Source organism: Eleutherodactylus coqui, chromosome 13 (assembly GCF_035609145.1).
Source record: "Eleutherodactylus coqui strain aEleCoq1 chromosome 13, aEleCoq1.hap1, whole genome shotgun sequence".
Taxonomy (NCBI): domain Eukaryota; kingdom Metazoa; phylum Chordata; class Amphibia; order Anura; family Eleutherodactylidae; genus Eleutherodactylus; species Eleutherodactylus coqui.
This window is the reverse complement of record NC_089849.1, coordinates 96,827,711-96,849,142: the sequence shown is the minus strand read 5'-3', so window position 1 is coordinate 96,849,142 and position 21,432 is coordinate 96,827,711. Positions and strand designations below refer to the sequence as shown.

Below are 21,432 nucleotides of genomic sequence, written 5' to 3'. Positions count from 1 at the left end.
TTTTCGGTTCAGTCTCTGGTCGGCTGTGGAGATTCCCCTTTCCTGCTTCTCGGACAGAGCAGAAAAGTGGAATCCCCAGAGCAGAAAAGTGGAATCCTCAGCGCAGGTGTGAAACCAATCTAACTTGCATTTCCCCCTCAAAATCAAAATACTAATATTTTTATTATCCTAATGTATCTAGAATAAACCATTTCGCAGCACGTGTTGGTTTAGGCTAGAGAATACACAGATTTTGGTTGTAATGAAATGAGATTTGGATGTGTTTTTTTTTTTTTCTTCTTTTTTTTTTTTTCTTAAATGCTAAGTTAAGCAACTTTCTACTAATAGCCTTCATAAAGACTTCCATCTCCCATTCAGCTAAGCAGCCAGATATAGGAAGGGAGTTAGATGTGAGAGCACACCGCTCCTGGCTTCTGCGCTGGAGGGGAGGAGGATGCACAAGGCAGATGACAGTGGGGACAGCATCCAAGTCATCAGGGATGGAAGATCAGTCTGCAGATAAGGAGAGCGCACATGCACCACCCCACTCCAAGCTGAACCGGCTCTGCTATTCCACTCTGCCTAAATCAACTGTACTGCTTGCTTGCTGTGAATTGTGTGTTTTGCATTTCATCTGTTTGCATTGGTATGTTTTACTGGCTAAATGCTTTACTTTTAGTCATTTCTGGCATCTTTCACCCATCCTTGTTGAGATGCCTGCCTCATCTATGGAGAGCAATAAATTTCACCCCTTCTCCTTTTGGTCACTAGGTTTGCAATGCTTAAGTCAGCTGCCTAGTCAATTGGAACCTGATTAGCCACTCCCAGCTGTTTCCTAGTTGTACCTTTTAACTTTCACTATATCAGTGTAAGCATGCATGCCATGCGTGTGGCTGCCCCGCGAATATAAGTTGTATTAAGTATGGCTGGATGATGTATGATGCAGTTTGACCATAGCATTTTGACAGGTAGGCCTCAAACTCTGCCTAAATGCTTTACACTTTGAAGCTATCGCTAATGCTGTCACCTCTGTTCTCATCCTTGCTCGCAGATTCAGAACTTCTTTCAAATGCCAACCTCTGGGGCACTCTATTCACATTAGCCCCTCTCTACTGTTCTCACCTATGCACAGCTCGCATGCACTCTTTACCTTCTTGCTTAGCCTCAAACCCCCTAATGCCACTAACATAACAGTCGCCCTCATAAATCTCCTAACCATCTGCTAACCCTCGCTATCCTGCTGCTACTAGCTGTTGGGGATATCTCTCTTAATCCTGGCCCACCCTCCACTGCTCCTAGCTATCACCCCCCACCTGACTTACTAATAAAATCCCCAAGACCAACTGCTATCCCATGCATACCCTCCCCTGACTCCTTTAAATGTGCGCTCTGGAACGGCCAGTCTGCATGTAATAAACTCCCCACCATCCACGACTATTTTACTGCTCATTCTTTAAATCTGCTCGCTCTCACAGAAACGTGGATACAGCAGTCTGACATGGCCTCCCCTACTGCACTGTCTTACAATGGCCTGCAGTTGTCCCATACTCCGAGACCAGATGACAGGCGTGGTGGCTCTTCTCTCACTGAAATGTATCTACCAGGTCACCCCCCCCCCCCCCGTACCCTCACTCACTTTTCCATCATTTGAGGTACATGCGCAACGGCTTTTCTCTCCGCTGTCCATGTGAGTAGAAGTTATCTACCGCCCCCCAGGTGCTCCTCGCCTGTTTTTGGACCACTTTGCTGCCTGGTTCCCCCACTTCCTATCCTGCAAAATTCCAACCCTCATCTTAGGTGATTTTAACATCCCCACTAATGATCCCATCTGCCTTTCAGCTCCTATCGCTCACCGTCTCCCTTGGTCTCTCTCAACTCACAGCCTCTCCCACTCACAGAGATGGCAACACTCTTGATCTGGTCTTCCTCAGTCTCTGCTCTGCTTCCAACTTCCCGAACTCCCCTCTCCCGCTCTCAGATCATAACCTCCTCTCTTTCTCTGTCACGCTTACCAACATCTCTCCAGACCCACCTACCTTCTGTACCTACAGGAACCTTAAGGCCATTCACACCCAGGACTTTGCTAAATCCCTACAGTCCTCTCTATCCCCTATCTCTCTCCTCTCCTGCCCCAACCTGGCTGCCGCTCACTACAACACCGCTCTCAAACATGCCCTGGATGAAGCGGCACCCCCCAGGATCCAAGCCATCCGATGTAGAACGTAGCAACCCTGACTCACGCCTCAAACATGCTTCATCCGGCGGTGCTCTAGAAGTGCTAAACAGCTGTGGAGGAAGCCGCACACATCCACAGACTTCCTCCACTACAAATTCATGCTCAGAACCTACAACCTCGCCCTCCACCACGCCAAACAAGTCTACTTCACCTCTCTAGTCTCCTCACTATCACACAACCCTAAACGGCTTTTTGATGCTTTTCACTCCCTTCTCAGCCCTAAATCGCAGCCCCCTGTGACGGATCTCAGTGCTGAAGAGTTGGCCGCTTACTTCAAAAAGATAACTTCCCAACCCCAGACTAGCCCTGACCCTAGTCTTGTCAGCACTGCATCTAGCTACTGCTCACTGCCTGTACTCAGACCAACGACAGAGGAAGAAGTCTCCAAATTGCTCTTCTCTACTCGCCCCACCACCCGCACTAGCGACCCTCTCCCTTCACACCTCCTCCAATCCCTCTCCCCAGTGGTCATCGCCCATCTTAACACTATATTCAACCATCTTTCCCTCTTATTTCAAAGACGCCATCATATCCCCACTGCTAAAGAAGCAGACTCTGGACGCGACTGATGCTGCCAACTGCCGACCCATCTCTAATCTCCCCTTCATCTCCAAACTACTAGAACGCCTAGTTTACTCCCGCCTTGTAAGCTATCTATCAGAGAACCCTCTCCTAGACCCTCTACAGTCTGGCTTCCGACCCCAACACTTGACAGAAACTGCCCTTACAAGGGTATCCAATGACCTACTACTGACAGCCAAATCGAGAGGCGATTACTCCCTACTGATCCTCCTCGACCTCCACGCAGCATTTGACACGGTTGACCACAAACTCCTCCTCAGTATGCTTTGCTCCATCGGCCTAAAGGGCACTGCTCTCTCCTGGTTCTCCTCCTACCTATCTGACCACTCTTTCAGCATCTCCTTTGCTGGCTCTACCTCCCCTCTTCTCCAGGGCTCAGTCCTCGGCCCCCTCCTTTTCACTATTTACACAGCCCCTATTGGACAAACCATCAGGAGATTTGGCCTCCAATACCACCTCTATGCTGACAACATCCAACTATACACCTCTTCCCGTGACGCACCTTTCCTCCAAAACATCACCCACTGTCTGTCCGCTGTCTCTAATACTATGTCCTTTCTCTACCTAAACCTCTCTAAAACTGACCTACTGGTATTTCCACCCTCCACTAACCGACCTCATCCTGACATCTCTATCTCAGTGTGTGGCGCCACCATAATTCCTAGACAACATGCCCGCTGCCTTGGGGTCATATTCGACTCCGATCTATCATTTACCCTCTACATCAAATCTGTCGTCCAAACATGTCAGCTGCACCTCAAGAACATCGCAAGAATCCGCTCTTTTCTCACTGTAGACACGCTAAAAACGCTCACTGTTGCCCTCATCCACTCCCGGCTCGATTATTGCAACTCGCTGCTGATCGGCCTCGCCTGCACCAGACTCTACCCTCTCCAATCCATCCTGAATGCGGCAGCCAGGCTCATCTTCCTGTCCAGCCGCTACTCGGACGCCTCTGCCCTGTGCCGGTCACTGCACTGGCCCCGTTAAATACAGAATTCAATTTAAACTCACTACCTTCATCCACAAAGCTCTTCACAGTGCAGCGCCCCCCTATATTGCCTCCCTCATCTTAATCTATCAACCAGCCTGGGCTCTCCGCTCTGCTAACGAAACTAGACAGAGCGCCCCTTTAATTCAAACTTCTGATTCCCGCCTCCAAGACTTCTCCAGAGCAGCACCGGTCCTCTGGAACGCACTACCAAAGGCTACCCGAGCAATCCAGGACTCGCAGAACTTCAGGCGTGCTCTAAAAACGCACCTCTTCAGGGAGGCATACCGCATTCCCTAAATAAACCCCTCTGTACTCTGCCTGATAACATGCTCCCTGACCTACTGACTGCAATCCCTGCTAGCCATCATAAACCGCTCCTGCAGCCATACCGATTCTGCCGTCACACGGCCAAATGTCTGACCATTGTCTATGTGTATAACATCACTCACTCTCCACCTCACCATACCGTACACATCTCCAGCCCCTTTACCTCCTGTATCACTCCATTACTTGTAGTATGTAAGCTCGTTGGAGCAGGACCCGCACCCCTATTGTTTCCATCAGCTGATTACTATGTAACCGTGGTTCTGTAATGTTTGTACTTTTTGTCTTTCTGTATCCCCCTGTCTGTGTAAGCGCTGCGGAATATGTTGGCGCTATACAAATAAAGATTATTACATGCAGGGCAGTCTGAAGGAAGAGAATATCACTCTGTATGCGTGTAACACTGCGTTTAAGACGGAACGATCATTAAAAATAATTAAAATGAACGAAAGTGAACGCCAATTGTTCGGTCTAAATGTGACCCAATGACTGGACGGACGAGAAGTGTTCACCTCTTGATTATTCAGTTTCTGCAGAACTAAGGAATCAGTGCCGGCTTGTTCACTTGTCTTTGTTTAAAACGGCGCTCGTTCAGTGATTCACATAAAATGTGAAATACTGAACGATTTTCCAAAAATGAATTTGCCTGTTTAACCCCTTAGTGAGAAAGCAGGTTTGTGCTTTTATAGAGGCCTCGTGTGGTGCAGTGTGTTAAGGCAGCAGTATGCAGTCCTGAGCTCTCACTCACGAGCTGAAGGTTGCGAGTTTAATCCCTGCATGGTTCAGGTAGCCGGCTCAAGGTTGACTCAGCCTTCCATCATTCCAAGGTCGGTAAAATGAGTTTTTTGGCAACCATTTTTTTGTTTACGATGCATTTAAAAAGACCCCTAACATTTTTCTTTTTTGTTAACGGTGTTATGTGAGGTTTTTTTTTCTTAACTTTTTAATGATGTTGATTCATGCAACATTTTGATGACATTCTATTCTGCTTTCTATAAGGCTAGATAGGCAAAATTACCCATTTTTGCCATTTTTTTTTTCATGGCGTGCATTGTTTAGGTTAAACAACATACTAATTTGGTTTTCTCTGGGTCATTAGAAACATAGTGATACCACTATGTGTGATTTTTTATTTCATAGTAAAGGTTGGGTTTTGTAGTTTATTTTTATTATTTCTTTTACAATTTCTTTTTATACTTTTAACTTTTTGTATCAGCATCTTTTTTTCATTCTTCTAATACACTACTATACATCAGCATAGCAGTGCATTAGAAAGCCTATGAGGTCACCCAGAGACTGAGTCTCAAAGGCCAATGTACCTGTGAGGCTATATTCAATATGGGGGCCCCCTTCCTCTGTTTGACTTTTACATGCCACAGTCACACTGACCGTGAAGCGTTAACGGGTCGCTGCAGTTCCTGCTATTAGAGCAAGTGCCTGGCCGTCACCGTTTGGCGGTGCTACAGATTAAAGCCCCTTAACATCTGCCATGGAGACGCATGGCCGGTCGTTAAGAGGTTAAACAAGCTGCACGAGCAAGCTGGTGATGACATGAGAATTGTGCAGTAATTCAGTGTAAAAACGGGCATAAGAGGAGACAATTCAGGCAAACTCTCTGCAGGGGATCTGTCAGCGTGCAGAAGGAGAAATCAGTGCTGATACATGAGAGCCAGTGAATGAAGCGGCATCCTACACAGATCTCACATTAATGGAAGGCACACATCCAAATCAGAAAAGTCTGGAACTATAGGAGCCGGTTCTAAAAAGTGAATAATAGGGCAGTGTACGTGTTTTTTTTTTCCTCCTTGTGTCCCAAGACATAGGGGGCCAAGAACAGGTTTGACATCACACAGTGTGCACAGACCCTAACATAGACCACCAATTTCCCATGAGCAAGCCAGGACTTTTCCATTCTACGGGGCAATGCTCTTCCAGTTTGTGACGTCTTAAGTCTGATAGATGTAGGCACAATGAGATATCACAGTTGGTGCTAAGCTGCGGTAAGAACTACGGGAACATAAGACAGACAGCGGATCCTACCTCGGGCTCCATTTTCTCTCCACTGCCAGGTGCTGTCGATCGGGGAGTAGCTCGAGTTTGCTGAAAAAAAACACCCAGCTAAAGATTGGGATCTGAAGACTGGACTTACCCATCCCACAAGACTTAATACAGGGGTTAAAAGGGAAGGGGGATCAGACATGTGACTGAAGAGGAGACATACAGGGGGTGGACTAAAATATGGAAACGCTGTACAAAATGCATGCCTTAAAATCGGTCTCTACATGACCAACAGGATTTATAATCCCATGTAACGTAAGTGCAGGTAATATGACACAGATGCTGCCGGTGGAAGTGAACATCTGCCGGAGCAACAAGGCTCCGTTGATTAGAGGTTTGAGCCACTCAGCTGCTGTTACCAGCCGGCTCCCAAAACTGCCCAGAGCAGGGCAAGAGGTGAAGTAAACACAAATTTGGTGGGAAAGCTCTCAGCCAAGCAAGGGTCAAAAGAGCAGCTCCGTGCTAATGATTTAAGTCTCATGCATTTCATAGGGGTTTGCATATTTTTGTCCACCCCTTGTAAGTCTAAGGTGCAACACTGCTGTCACTGGGCTCATTAGTCCAGCTTTAATAGGGCATTGTAAAGACACCTTAAAAGGGGGAGTTGTACCATGTCAGGACAATCCCTTTCTTATGCATTAAAGTAGAAATATACTCTCCGTGCCGATGCTCGGTTCACAGCTGAAGCCCTGCCCAGATTATGGGACGTCACAGAGGCTGCAGCCGTAAACAGTGACCGGAGGACCACGAACCAGCGCAGTACATAACCGGAGGGGGGAGAGGAGTATATCGCTATTTGGTATTTTAGTGCATAGCGAAGGGGATGTCCTGAGATGCTACAACTTGGACAATCTCCTTAAAGGGCTCCTTATGTAAATAAAGCATTTTGTTGTATAATAAAACAATTCTTTAATAGACTGAACGATTTCAATATCCGTTTTCCGTTAGTGAATGGGAACCTTCATGTTTATATCAGACTGCTGAAAACCTATTCTGATTCAATACTTAACAGAAATGAACAATACATCTGCAGCGCCATCTATTGGAAGGCAGCATTCCTGCACGTCAATGTTAAGAATCTTTATACAAGCCTTGCAACAATGACTGGGAATTGAAAACCAAGCCAGAATCCATACACAGACAGCTGTTTCGGGGTGTTTGTCCCTCATCGGTGTGCAGTAGGGTTCTGGCTTGGCTAGAGAGAGGCTTATGATGTGAGTCAGGAACGCTATCTTTTCTCCTTAGGGAGAGCACCTGGACGGTGAGTGAGGAGACTTATAAGGCCATTCATGCTCCTCTGGGTAACGTATAAAATGGGAGAGGAATGCTGCCTTCCAATAGGTGGCGCTGCAGAGGTATTGTTCCATCTTCCTAATTTGCATATTTCCCAGAGGAGCATGCATGGCCTCATAAGTCCCCTCACTCACCATCTAGGTGCTCTTCCTGTAAGACACTGTTTCTGATCTAATACTTCTCACAGCTGAGGGTTTGTTACAATTGTATTCCATCTAGACAATCTTCTGCGCACTAAACGCCCGAGCAGCACAAATCAATCTTCTGTCTAATAGTTTGTTACTATGTACCAGTGCAGGCAAAATGTAATCAGCCTCGAGTCCAGACTGTTTAGTGTACAGGGTCTAATGCCCCTTTTACACGAGCGAGTGACGTCACCGCTAATTCATGCGCTCGTACAGTGTGTTTAGACGGGCAGATCGCTTGAAATCGCTTCACATTCTACGTGAAACACTGAGCGGGAGTGTTCAGACGTGACAAGAAATGAGCGAACCAGCGACCATTTTTATGCAGGCTGAAACTGAGCAAAAAGCGAAGAAAAGGGCGCGATGGCTTCACATTTAGAAATAGCGATTATCACGCACTTTTAATCCGTTTAAGCGGATTTTGAGTGACAATCGTTACGTGTAAATTGGCCTTAAGGCCTCATGTCCACTTGCACGCATGGATTCCACTGTGAATCCCGCAGGGGTATCAGTGCGTGCCCGCAGACATGGAGGAGACAGTTTCTTACTTCTCTGGATCCAGCGCGGGTCTTCTCTGAGCCGGATCTTCTTCCTTCAGCGTGGCGGATGCGTCTGGGAGCGTCGGCCAATGCACCCGGCGCATGTGCAGTGCTTTTGTTTTTGAATCTCCTGCTTTCCCGCAGATCCGTGGCACAGCCACAGTGACAGCTGGGGGTGTGCAGTGCATCGGACGGCTTCCATTAACTGCGGAGCATGCTGCGATTTCTTCCCGCGCGTGTGATTTGCACGCTTGGGAAAATAAAAAAAGAAATCACATCTGCATGCTTTTAATTGCCGGGCGGATGCTAATGCATCCCTATGGGCAGCAAGAGGTGCAGGGCAGGAGACGCACGGATTTTATAATTAAAATTGGACATTGGACCTAAGACACACTGTAACAAATCTGCAGCTGTGAGAAGCAATAGGTCTCTACAGGTTTTCATCATCTGGATATAAAATAGAATATTCCTATTTACTGGCAGCAAGAGATCTTGAATATTGTGGTGGACTGAAATAACGCATAGTGGAACGCAGCAGAATTTTTAATTACACGGCGATTACAGGGGTTTTCTAGGTCTAGCAATACGTGACAGGCTACCCGTATCAGATTCACAGAGGTTAGACTCCGAGCACCAATCAACTAATTGCAGGGGTTCATTGCACTAGCAAGTGCAGCGGCCCCTTCATGCACAGTGCCGTACACATGTGAATGGTACTGAGCTGCAATACCAGGTATAGCCACTACTAAGATGTACAGTGCTGAGCCTGTAAACAATGAGGGGCTGCCAGAGCTGATCAGTTGCGAGTGCTGAAACTTGGACCCCTTATATTATTGGTAGCTTATCAGGAACTAAAAGTCAGTATTCTAGTCATGGAAAACCCCTTTAAAGCTTTAATCACACAATACAGAAATCATTTAAAAGGAGCCTGTCCAGGTGAGCGCTTGGGGAAAAGAAGAAAGATTTCATTTTGTAAAGGATGGAATGAAAGTGACAGCATGTGTTGCAAGAGGAAAAGTAATGTGAACAGGTACGAGCTCAGAGGATCCGAAATCCAGACAGTGCATTAGGAACCCCAAAGCAGGAGCATGAAAAGATGATGAAAATACACAGATGACCACCGCCCAGAGCGGGGCAGCACTGCCGACTAGGAGACAATGGCTTTCATAGAATTTACCCATCAGAGTTTTTCTTCGTTTCAGATATGGAGCCAACGCCCCGAGCGGCAGGTTTCCCCATCAGCTGGAGACTGTCTAGGAGGCTCTACAAGTCAGGGCCGATCGGGTCATTAAACTAAGCTCAAAGGCCTATAAAGATACAGAGCTCCAAATCCTTCATAGCATCACAACAAGTTATTATAATCAATGGGAGCTGAAGAAGTGTATGTAGTGAGCAGAGATCATGTGGCGGGGCCCTCAGCAACAAGAGGGGGTGGTCACCAAAAATGTGCAGTCCTAGCACGGTGCATTTTTTCCCCGCCGTTGCCGACCGTGCTGGACAAGTGATGCATTACTTTGATAGACTGGACTTCTGGGGTGCAGCGATATCACACATTTGTTTTTTTTATGGTTCTGCTTTTTATTATAACTATAGAAAAAAGGTCTTTTAAAACTTTTACCTTAAAATCAATACTTTTTTTTTCTCTACACATTTTACACTTTATTCCCTTATTTTAGTCCCAATAGGGAACTTAAACTTGAAATCGTTTGATCGGCATTACATTATACCGCTGGGCCATAGTATTACGTTATACCGTGATCTGACAGGCATGGCTAGATAGTGATGCATACTACTGTGCAGGGTGCGTCAAGCTGTCAAGAGAACCGGCGCCGCCATCTTGGTTTGCCCAGGAACGGACAGTGGCTTTAGCTGAAGTAGTGTTGGGATAAGTTTTTCTGCGTTTAATGTTCCTTTAACTCTACAGCTATGAAGGGATCTGGAGCTGCGATCTCTACAGCATTCTGACGTCAACCAGCACCAAATGTTGGATCCATCTGAATAGGAGAAAAGAACCCCCCCCCCCCCCCCCCCCCGCCAGACAATCGGTGCACCAAGCATGGAGCTGCCATAGGACATCCCCCAATGACTTACCTGTGGTGACCTGTCCTTGGATTGCCGTGGTGATGGGCACAACGTGCGTTCCGTTCTGTGTGACTGCTTTGATGGGGAGCTGGTGTTGACCTAGAGGTGCTTGCTGCACTATAGTGACTGTCTGGAGGGGCGCAGAAGATGAGGTCTGAATAATGCGACTTGCTGTGCTGAGAGCTGGATGACTAATTGCAGGAATTGCTTCTACTTTCACTGCAGGAAGAGACAGAATTGACAGGAATTATAAAGCCAGGATGAGTATTTGGTGCTCATGGAAGATCTGGAGATCCGAAAAACAACGTATCAAACGACAAAGTAGATTAGAAAGTTTGGCCTCATGTCGCGGATCGGAGGCCGCAGTGGAATCTGACTCTGCCCGTGACCACTGCGGCTACCTGTCTGCGTATTCTGGGTGATGTCCGGGTCTGCGGAAGCGCCGGGCAGCGCAGTACCTTTTTTTAACTCATGCTTTCCCGTGGAATCCACATCCCGCCTACAATTGAATTGCAAACGGCTTCTATTGACTTCAATAAAAGCTGTCCATCTGGGATCTGCACCGAAATTGAGCATGGTGTGATTTTTTTTGTGAGGGCAAAAAGGTCCACAAGTCAAATCCGCATGCTTTATTTCATTTGCGGACGCCCATGTTTCCCTATGGGTGGCCTGATTTGCGGGTGTCCCGTACGGAATCCACAAATCAGATCCACCCATGGACATTGGGCGCCTCAGAACTTTTCATTACAAATAAACCCTTCTGGAAACGTTTAGTTGCTTTAGGGCCATCTGGCATATACAATACGGAGGACGGTCCCAGTCCTTGAACGTCAGTCAATGTATATAACACGGCAAGGTGTTTTACGTTAACTCTTCACAGGATTAGATAGCCAAAAGGCAATCAGAGACTTCCAGGTACCCCGGGGAGAAGACACAAGCATGAGCAGCGATGCTTCTCTACTGGTCCCAGGGGCCACCCGATCACCAAGATGCTGGTAAGAGGCGGCCGTTGCTGGGTCGTTAGACTTAGCGCAGCCCTAACAGTGACAGTCACTATAACGGGGCTTATTTCTCAGTTACAGTGAAAAAGCATAGCGTAAAGAAAAAGTACAAAATGTAGATGTCTGAAACCTCAATCAACGGCAGTCATGGCAGTATATATGGGCAACCATACAGAACTACAATAAAAATACAAAAGCCACATCAAACAGCCTAGCAATATAATAAACGTGAACAGATTGAGCCACTATTTAGAAAGCTTACTGACCTTTGACCTCTTTGTGGTCTCCGTTTTCTTGAGGTTCTACTTTAGGTTGGGTTACCACTGCAGCTTGTGCTACCACCGCCTGCCCACCGACCGTGTAGGTGTTGACAGGAGTGAGGCCCGATACGTTGGTGACGGACACGGCTGGTAACTGGTGAACGACATGCACAGTCTGCATTACCGTCTGCTGGGACGTGGAGGTGGTGACTGGTGTGGCCACTGTGTAGGTAACTGGTTTTATACTCTGTGGGAGCTGCCGTTGCACAGTGATAAGAACGGGTTGACTAGAGAGGGGAGATCCTGGCCAAAACAGCAGGGAAAAAATAAATATATATTAATGATATCAAAGCAACCGCGATACAAATGCAGCAGCGCCAAAATTAGTCAGATATGGAAGGAGCTTACTGCTTCAAGAAAGATGTATTATTCTGTGTGCAATGAGCTCCCCCTAGTGGTGGCTGCAGGCAGCTAGAATCTTATTTATCGCTACAACTATACAGGCAATTTTGAGCGCAGAATCACACCACCAAGATTCAATTGCTATAAAGATATAGTAGGACTTTCATTAAAGGGGTTTTCCAGTGAAATACTATTAATGACCTATCATCAGGATAGATCATTAGTAGGTGATCGGCTGGGGTCCGCCGCTCAGGATCCTGACCGAACTCTGTGTAGTGGCCGGTGCTTGGAACTGCAGGCACGGCTCTCATTGACATCAATGGGAGCCATGCCTGCAATTACAACCGGCAGTCACTATACAGATGTTGGCAGGGAGGCTTCCACTCCAACCTCTGTATTTGCAGCACGCGCCCATTTAGCTGATCGGTCGGGGTCCCAAGCCGCAGACCCGAGCTGATCAACTGTTGATGACCTATCCTAAGGACATGTCATTTACAGCATTCTCCCTAGAAAATCCCTTTAAACACAGAATTGACGATTCCTATTTTGATCATGAGATACAAATGCGCTCGCTGTCCAACGTTACCTGGAGCGCTCTGTGCAAACCGCGCTTCCTGGATCACTGCAAGCTTTGGCTGGATGGGGCTGGGTTCGGTTTCCATTGGGACTGGTGAACCCTCTCTGGACAGGCTTTCTGGAGTTTGGACGCCACTTGAATGTGCAGACAAGACACCCGAGTGGTTGGGGGACGCTGGTGCACTCCTGAGGGGGGAAAAACAAGGGGAATTGTTATATTTATAGCTTTTATGACAAAGAAAAGATTCTACATTGTTGTATTTTGGGTTCCCTCTTCTTGCTGGTTACAAGTGATTTTTATATACTTTCCTACAACCATCTAACAATGCAGCAGCTCCCATTAATGCCTGAGGAAAGCAACCTTATAAAGGATCCTGTGAACACATCTAGCCAGGAAGAGCTGTAAAGAATGGAAGTGCATCTTGTATGCCATTGGCTGCACCAAAATGAACCCAATGCAGAATCAACCCCAAACTCCATGTAATCCTAATGAGGGAGCGGGACAAACTCAGGACGCAAGATACTAATTCAGCTGCTACAACTAAAGCTTTCTGTCTTCACTGTTTACCGTTTTTTTGTTTTTTTTTAAAGAAAAAACAACTTGTCAATTGAGCCTTTTTATCTGCAAATTTTCATGGCATTTTTCAATGTTTTTGCAGCCAGATGTTAAAGGATAATTGAAATGTGAAATGCACCAGATACAACCCATCTTTATTTGTGGTGTTGATACAGTCTGTGGCATTTTTTAAATGGGTATGGCGATCGCCCTGCATACATCGCGGCTGCCAGCTGTTTCTTACATAGTAACATAGTTCGTAAGGCTGAATGAAGACAATGTCCATCTAGTCCAGCCTGTTTATCCTCCTGTGTTGTTGATCCAGAGGAAGGCAAAAAACCCCAAGGGCAGAAGCCAATTAGCCCTTTTGGGGAAAAAAATTCCTTCCCGACCTCCTAATGGCAATCAGACTAATCCCTGGATCAACCCCTAATAGTTCCTACCTGCCTGTATACCCGGATTGACAATTAACCTAAGATTTATAACCTATAATATCCTTCCCCTCCAGAAAGACATCTAGTCCCTCTTAAACTCCTCTATGGATTTTGCCATCACCACTTCTTCAGGCAGAGAGTTCCACAGACTCACTGCTCTTACAGTAAAGAACCCCTTTCTATGTTGGCGATGAAACCTGCTTTCCTCTAGGCGTAGCAGATGCCCTCTTGTTACCGTCGTAGTCCTGGGTATAAACAGATCATGGGGGAGATCCTTGTATTGTCCCCTCATGTACTTATACATGGTTATTTGGTTGCCTCTTAACCTTTTTTCCAGAGTAAATGGTCCCAATTTGGATAGCCTCTCTGGGTATTCCAGTCCCGTCATTCCGATAAGCCATGCAGCTCATCAGAGCCATTAACCCTGTAAATGCCACTGTCAATTCTGACAGCGGCATTTAAATCCGCCGACCAAGATCGCGGGCTGTTGTGCAGGTGTCATGGCATCGGGGCGCCTTCTGAAAGGCCCCAGGGCTGTCATAGCAGAATGCCTATCAAGTCGTGCCTACGCCTGTCAGATCGCAGTATAATGTAATGCTATGGCCTTACATCATACTGCAGTAGCGATCAAAGCATCGTAAATTCTTGTCCCATGTGGGGACTAAAGAACAAAAGTAAAACTTAAAAAGTTTTGCTAATTATTACAAAGATAAAAAGTACTAAAAAAGTAAAAAAAAAAGAAAAACAAAACTTTTGCCATATTTGTAATAAAATAATTTAAATAAAACAAAAATACATATTTGGTATAAGTGCGTCCGTAAAAATCCAATGTATCAAAGTAACGCATAATTTACCCCACACGGCAAACCTCTGCATAAAAAAAAAATAAAAAAAATGAATAAATGCCAAAATTGTGTGTGTGTTTTTTTTGGTCACCCAAGAAAAAAATGTAATAAAAAGCAAACCAAAAAGTTGTATGTGCTCCAGAATGGCAGGAACAGCCAATGCGATGTCAATGAAACAGTAAAACAAGTTATTGCGGTTAGAAGATGGCGGCAGAAAAAGTTGAAAAAATTAAATATATCCTTGAAAAAAAAATGAAAAAAAGCAGTACAGCAAAACAAAAAAACACCCCCCCCCCCCCACAATTTTATTATCGTAGTAATTGTACGGATAATAAAAAGCCATCATGTCATTTTTGTTGCAGTGTGTACGCCGTAGGAACAAGACGCACCGAAAGATGGCAAAACTCCATTTTTTTCCCATTTCACTCCACTTGAAATTTTTCTCAGTACATTAAAAAAAATCATATCAAGCAAAAGAGAAATCTGAAGTCGCACGATCCTTCAACCACATAATTTTAATGTGATAAACACCATAGAAAAAGGCGTTTTTCCCACGGCAATTTTTTTTTTTAAAAACATGGTGGGGGGGGGGGGGGGGGGGGGGAGAAAATACAATAAAAACTGCACATTACATTTAAAAATCCTGGGATTTGTAAAAGCTATTTTATTGCAATTAATAGCACAAAAAAATTAAACTCCTTAATTAAAAAGAAAAAATAAATTGCGCAGGAGTCCTAGTGGTAATCTCCAGCTGAATGCTGCTGTTCTGATTCTTGCCACAAGGGGAGAAAGAACAGAAGAGGGACTGAATGCTCGGCAGCCAAGTGCTTTCCTGGAAATAGAAAATTGGAAAGAAAAGCAAGGCAGAAGCCAGCGTGCGAGCGGCTCCGAGGAGGGACCATGTGAGGGACCGTGTGATCAGGCAACACATTCTCCAAGTTAAGTTTTCATCTGCAACGCTTTATCCTTAAACATTGGGAAGGGCGAGGGGAGCGGAGGATTGTCACACTGCAGAGCTTGTGGCCATGGGGTGAAGTAGCTGAAGGGGAACAGAAGGTAAAAGTGATGGTAGGTGTGGGTGCTGTGAGCCGTTACCCTGCTCCCGCGGTCACACCTATTACCTCTGGGTGCATTTGTTATCCCTCACCTTAAGGCCTCGTTCAGACAGGCTACAAAATCTCGCTACAAAACACCTGTATGTGACGCTCATGGTTACTAATGGGTTCTTTCAGGCTACAAAACATCTCATGTGAAAGAACCCGTAGGCGTCACATATGTGCGTTTTGTAGCAATGATTTTGTAGCCCGTGTGAACGAGGCCTAAAACACAAGCTCCAAAAGGTTCACAAATCCATTCCCAGTATGCCCACCTTTAGGGTACAGGGGCAATTTCATTCTTGCCATGTCAAAATGACTCCAGATTCTGCAGCATACAGCACAGATTGATTCATTGAATGGCTGTGATTGGTTCATCGAGCGCTGGCTCTGATTGGCTCTCCAGCTCCAAGGCTCAGCCAATCAGAGGCAGCGCTTTCTGGAGGCAAGGATTTTCAAATCCCTGACCAGGAAGAGATGCCTGAGGCCAATGGTGCCAGAGCTGCAAAAAGACGGAGGCGACAGCGCTTCTCAGGTAATGTATTTGTTTTTTTCTGCAAATAGGGCTTATTTTCGGAGTGGGGCTCATATTTCAAGCCTTCCCCCAAAATCCCGGCAAAACCCTCCCCCAAAAAAATCGCGATATCGCAGACCACAGATTCTATCTTGCTACGATATAGTGTTGCCCGTGTGAAACAGGCGTTATATTAATGCACGCACCTTTCTTCATCGCTGTATCGAACGTCTGGCATGGGTCTCCAGGTGGGAGCAGAGGCTCTAATGACAACAAGGCCCCAGCTTTTACAGCGGGGACCAGAGAAATCGTCGATCCCAAACGTTTAACCCTTTACATGTCACTGTCAATGCAACCATGGCATGTAAAAGGCTGACAGTTGGCCATTAAGGTGCAAACAGTCTTCTGTACTAAGGGGTTAAGCCACTGAAAACCCATTAGCACAACAAACCATTGTAAATCTATTGAACATGTCAACAACTGGCACATAACTTTTAAGTCTCAAGTTAAACTTTGTTACATCTGTATGTTGCAATGTGAGGAGCGATTAGTCCATACCTTGAAGAAAGAGGTCCTAGAGGAGTCCTGAAACACGGCACACCCCGTGGCCTTCGTTTCCTAAAAGCTTGCTCTATAAGTTTACTTTCTGAGGCAGGGTCTATCCTCCAGAAAGAACCTTTCCCCGGCTCTTCCTGGGACCGCGGGACTTTGATGAAATATCGGTTAAGAGAGAGATTGTGACGGATAGAATTCTGCAGGAGAGAAAAACAAGAATACAGCGATCAGTGTACACAACGGGACTGTATAGCCCATACAAGAATACAGTGATCAGTGTACACCGCGGGAATGTATGGTCCATACATGAATACAGCGATCAGTGTACACCGCGGGAATGTATGGCCCATACAAGAATACAGCGATCAGTGTACACCGCGGGACTGTATGGCCCATACAAGAATACAGCGATCAGTGTACACAACGGGACTGTATAGCCCATACAAGAATACAGTGATCAGTGTACACCGCGGGAATGTATGGTCCATACATGAATACAGCGATCAGTGTACACCGCGGGAATGTATGGCCCATACAAGAATACAGCGATCAGTGTACACCGCGGGACTGTATGGCCCATACAAGAATACAGCGATCAGTGTACACCGCGGGACTGTATGGTCCATACAAGAATACAGCGATCAGTGTACACCGCGGGACTGTATGGTCCATACAAGAATACAGCGATCAGTGTACACCGCGGGACTGTATGGTCCATACAAGAATACAGCGATCAGTGTACACCGCGGAATGTATAGTCCATACATGAATACAGCGATCAGTGTACACCGCGGGAATGTATGGCCCATACAAGAATATAGCGATCAGTGTACACCGCGGGACTGTATGGCCCATACAAGAATACAGCGATCAGTGTACACCGCGGAAATGTATGGTCCATACAAGAATACAGCGATCAGTGTACACCGCGGGAATGTATGGCCCATACAAGAATACAGCGATCAGTGTACACCGCGGGAATGTATGGTCCATACAAGAATACAGCGATCAGTGTACACCGCGGGAATGTATGGTCCATACAAGAATACAGCGATCAGTGTACACCGCGGGAATGTATGGTCCATACAGGAATACAGCGATAAGTGTACACCGCGGGAATGTATGGCCCATACAAGAATACAGCGAGCACTGTACACCGTGGGAATGTATAGTCCATACAAGAATACAGCGATCAAAGTACACCGTGGGAATGTATGGCCCATACATGAATACAGCGATCAATGTACACCGCGGGAATGTATGGTCCATACATGAATACAGCGATCAGTGTACACCGCGGGAATGTATGGTCCATACAAGAATACAGCGATCAGTGTACACCGCGGGAATGTATGGTCCATACATGAATACAGCGAGCAGTGTACACCGCGGGAATGTATGGTCCATACATGAATACAGCGATCAGTGTACACCGCGGGAATGTATGGTCCATACAAGAATACAGCGATCAGTGTACACCGCGGGAATGTATGGTCCATACATGAATACAGCGATCAGTGTACACCGCGGGAATTCCATACAAGAATACAGCGATCAAAGTACACCGCGGGAATGTATGGCCCATACATGAATACAGCGATCAATGTACACCGCGGGAATGTATGGTCCATACATGAATACAGCGATCAATGTACACCACGGGAATGTATGGTCCATACAAGAATACAGCGACCAGTGTACACCGCGGGAATGTAAGGTCCATACACCACAGAAACACTCCACCCGCCTCTGATCAGACCACAATGCATTGCTGGTTCCGTCACGTGATGCATCTCTCTAGCCCTCAACGAACCCTACTGATTTAAAATAGGATCTGTCATTTTCCACATATCTATTGTGAAACCCAATGACCATCCCACTGCCCCGGGCTTTGTCTCTTCCACAATCAGGTGGAGAGCGCCAGCAGTTGGTTTGCACCTTCGTTGGAAGAAAATCCACTTTATCATAGTTTTAGATTCTTCTATTTTTATTAACTGTGCAGTATAAATATTTAATCTTTCGTCCGGGCTCACATGAGCGTCAGTGTTGCATATTTTGTATGCGAGATACGTGGAACCAATCTCCCATAGGCGGCCATGTTACCGCTCACACGAATTGCGCAATGTTCCATCTTGGCCCATAGTACGCTCACATACATGCCAGGGTAGTACATGGGGATGGGCGGCCCGCAGCCAGTGCGCAATTGCGTACAGGATGAGTGTGGCGCACGTATATCTAGCAGGCCGCACGCTGCAAGATACGCTTGTGTGACCAGCCTTATTCTACAGATCATTTATTACGACATGAAATTTATATTTTACTACCAGCGCAATAAAAACATCTGTTTCTGTATTCTGAGAACCAGATTTTAATTTTTAGTATTAAATGCGAAGGCTTGGTTTTTGCAAGACTTAAACTGCCTCCATTTTGGGGTACAAAGAGAATTTTGATCACTTTAATCCTCTTTTTAAGATACAGGATGAACAAATGCAGCAATTTTAGCCTTGCACTCCTTTGAGGACTATCCTAACAGGCAGGCTAGTAAATAGAACCTCAGGCTGTCATGGCAATCAACTACCACCCTATGATGGGTAGCGAAGTCACCAATGGGTTTACATAAGGGGCCCCCACCTACTGTAGAACTACTTAGATGCTGCGGTCAGCACTCACCAAGGCACCTGAGCAGTTAAACGTCCAGAATCAACGCTAGCCCCATTTCTGGCTATTATAGCCAACCTTGACTGCAGATTGAGCGGCCACAGTCCTTGCTGTACGGTGCAGCTCATTAACTGTTCATTCCTCACACTGTACTATTACGGTGCCAGTAGAGGTTAAAAGGGTTTCCCCTCCCACAGTAAATTATGGCATATGGCAAAGATCCTAAGTTACTGATCTTTGGAGGTCTGAGCTATCGGATATCTTCCAGTCCCTAGATTGGAGGTGCCGCATTAAAGTGCAGCCAGAGCCTCTCCCTATACTAACGAAATACCACAACTTACCTTAATGATGGCACACGAGCGATTTGAAAAGTGGCACCACCGCAGATGCACCCACCTGCCAGCCTTTGTCCGCTGTCCTATAGTAGGGGTAGTTTTTCGTGATGTGCGTATAGATTCCATTTAACGTGAGCTGCTTGTCATGGGCCAATGTAATTGCTTGTACTATCAGCTGTGCGTAAGAGTATGGGGGCTTAGAGTCATCCTTCAAAATGGAAAAAAGCAGAAAGTTACCCCGTGCACAATAAGCAGGAGACACCAGACAAGAATCCCATTATTACTTACCTTTGGGCTGTCTCCACCAGAGGCTTCTTTGTCATTTTCCATCTGGGAGTTGTCGGCCATTAAGTGTAGGTCAGCAGCAATGACGCGTCCCATTTTATACCCTGATGAGCCGGCGCCGCGAGGACTTGACGGGCAGGAGTTTGCAGCACTGGAGAAAGAAAACATGGCGGGTCAACGTATATCATTTTTATCACCTTTTAAGGATGCACACTTTTCTTTGGCTTGTGAACAAAACCTAATTTTTCACAACAGGTGTCACATAATGTTTCTAAGGGCAATCCGGTCTAAGAAAAGGTACACTATGAATGCCTTCTGCCTAGCCTTAGCATAGCTCGCCTTCTAGGGCAACCTATTCCTTGAGCATGCTTGCAATCCGGATGTAGGAATGTAGACTGTCAAGAGGGCTGGACTGTGGGCCACCGCTCCCCTCAGGCTGAAGATCTGACCTGGCTATTGAGCTACAGGTCCTTCCAGTCAGGTGTCAGTCTTCCCAAACTAGGGTCATCGAACAGCGGATGGGTCAGGTGCTGGAGGGACAGAAGAATGGTCTGATGTTGCAGGAGATCATCTTGGAGGGTGCGCTGGAGTGTTGCATGAGTGAAAGAGATCCCCCCACCCCCACCCCGCTCGGACCGCTAAGCAGTTACTCGAGAAGAGCGACGCTCGCTCGAGTAACTGCGCTATCTGAGCGTGCTCGCTCATCTCTAATAGGCACCTGTATCTGGCCTTCTGTTGCCTTGAAAACTCATCAGGCCCTCTGCGATTACATTGCGAGAGTCAGATGACATCGCAGAGGGAGCGCACTCCTTCTGTGAACCCTTTACATGCCGTGATCTACATAGATCACGGCAGAGAAGGGGTTAACAGCCGGCTCCCGCTGCCGGATAGCGCGGGTTCTCTTATGATCTCGCGCTATCCCCAGGACGTAACTGTACGTCCTGTTGCGCCAAGTACCCCTCTGCCAGGATGTACAGTTATGCTCTGTGGTGGGAAGGGGCTAATGTATGAAATAAGCGACATTAATTTTAGGTGGGAATTTAACCATTTGGGTGCACGTTTGTTTTTGCGACATTTATAGTACGGTTAAAAGCTGTGAGTGGCTAGTGAGGCCTATAGACGTGGGTCAGGCCACTGATTGTGCTCTGCAGCTCCCATAGTGATACATAGCCCAGAAATCTTCCGGGCTATATCGCTATGAGCAGTGGAGCTTGTCCCGGAAAATTTCCGGGCGTGCCACTCAAGGGGTTAAACGAGCACTTCTTATCCAAATAGCCGGCTTGTAGCGAATTTGCAACCCACCTGTCAGTGATTTTGTCCAATCAACTCTTCACCTGAGTCACAACCTCTTGCAGTCTAGGCACTTATTTCTAACCGTGGTGCCGTTGCAAGGGTAAATCAGCCCTGCGCATGACCAAAGCCTTTGCTCTGTCAGCAAACCATTCACAGATCAAGTCTTCCAGCTCAGGAAATAATGGTTGCCGACCTGATCCACACTTGCGCTTCTTAGCATTTCCCTTGCACGCCGGTTGGCTGAGGTTATCGTACTTTGCTCGCCATATTCAGACCATTCGGATAGGCTGAGATTACCGTACTCTGCTCGCCATTTTCGGACCATTCGGATAGACTGAGGTTATTGTACTCT

The 21,432-nt window shown here is 46.5% G+C and overlaps 1 protein-coding gene across 1 annotated transcript in view; it reads right to left on the bottom strand.

The window, feature by feature from the left end:
- Positions 1-21,432, bottom strand: part of FOXK2 (forkhead box K2) — a 64,365-nt gene that overhangs the window by 1,795 nt on the left and 41,138 nt on the right. The window contains exons 3-9 of the mRNA XM_066586984.1: positions 19,791-19,938; positions 19,564-19,710; positions 16,513-16,706; positions 12,522-12,697; positions 11,540-11,836; positions 10,282-10,491; positions 6,156-6,215 (exon numbers count right to left, since the gene is read on the bottom strand). Coding sequence (XP_066443081.1) covers positions 6,156-6,215; positions 10,282-10,491; positions 11,540-11,836; positions 12,522-12,697; positions 16,513-16,706; positions 19,564-19,710; positions 19,791-19,938 — 1,232 coding nt within the window. The remainder of the gene's footprint in view (positions 1-6,155; positions 6,216-10,281; positions 10,492-11,539; positions 11,837-12,521; positions 12,698-16,512; positions 16,707-19,563; positions 19,711-19,790; positions 19,939-21,432) is intronic.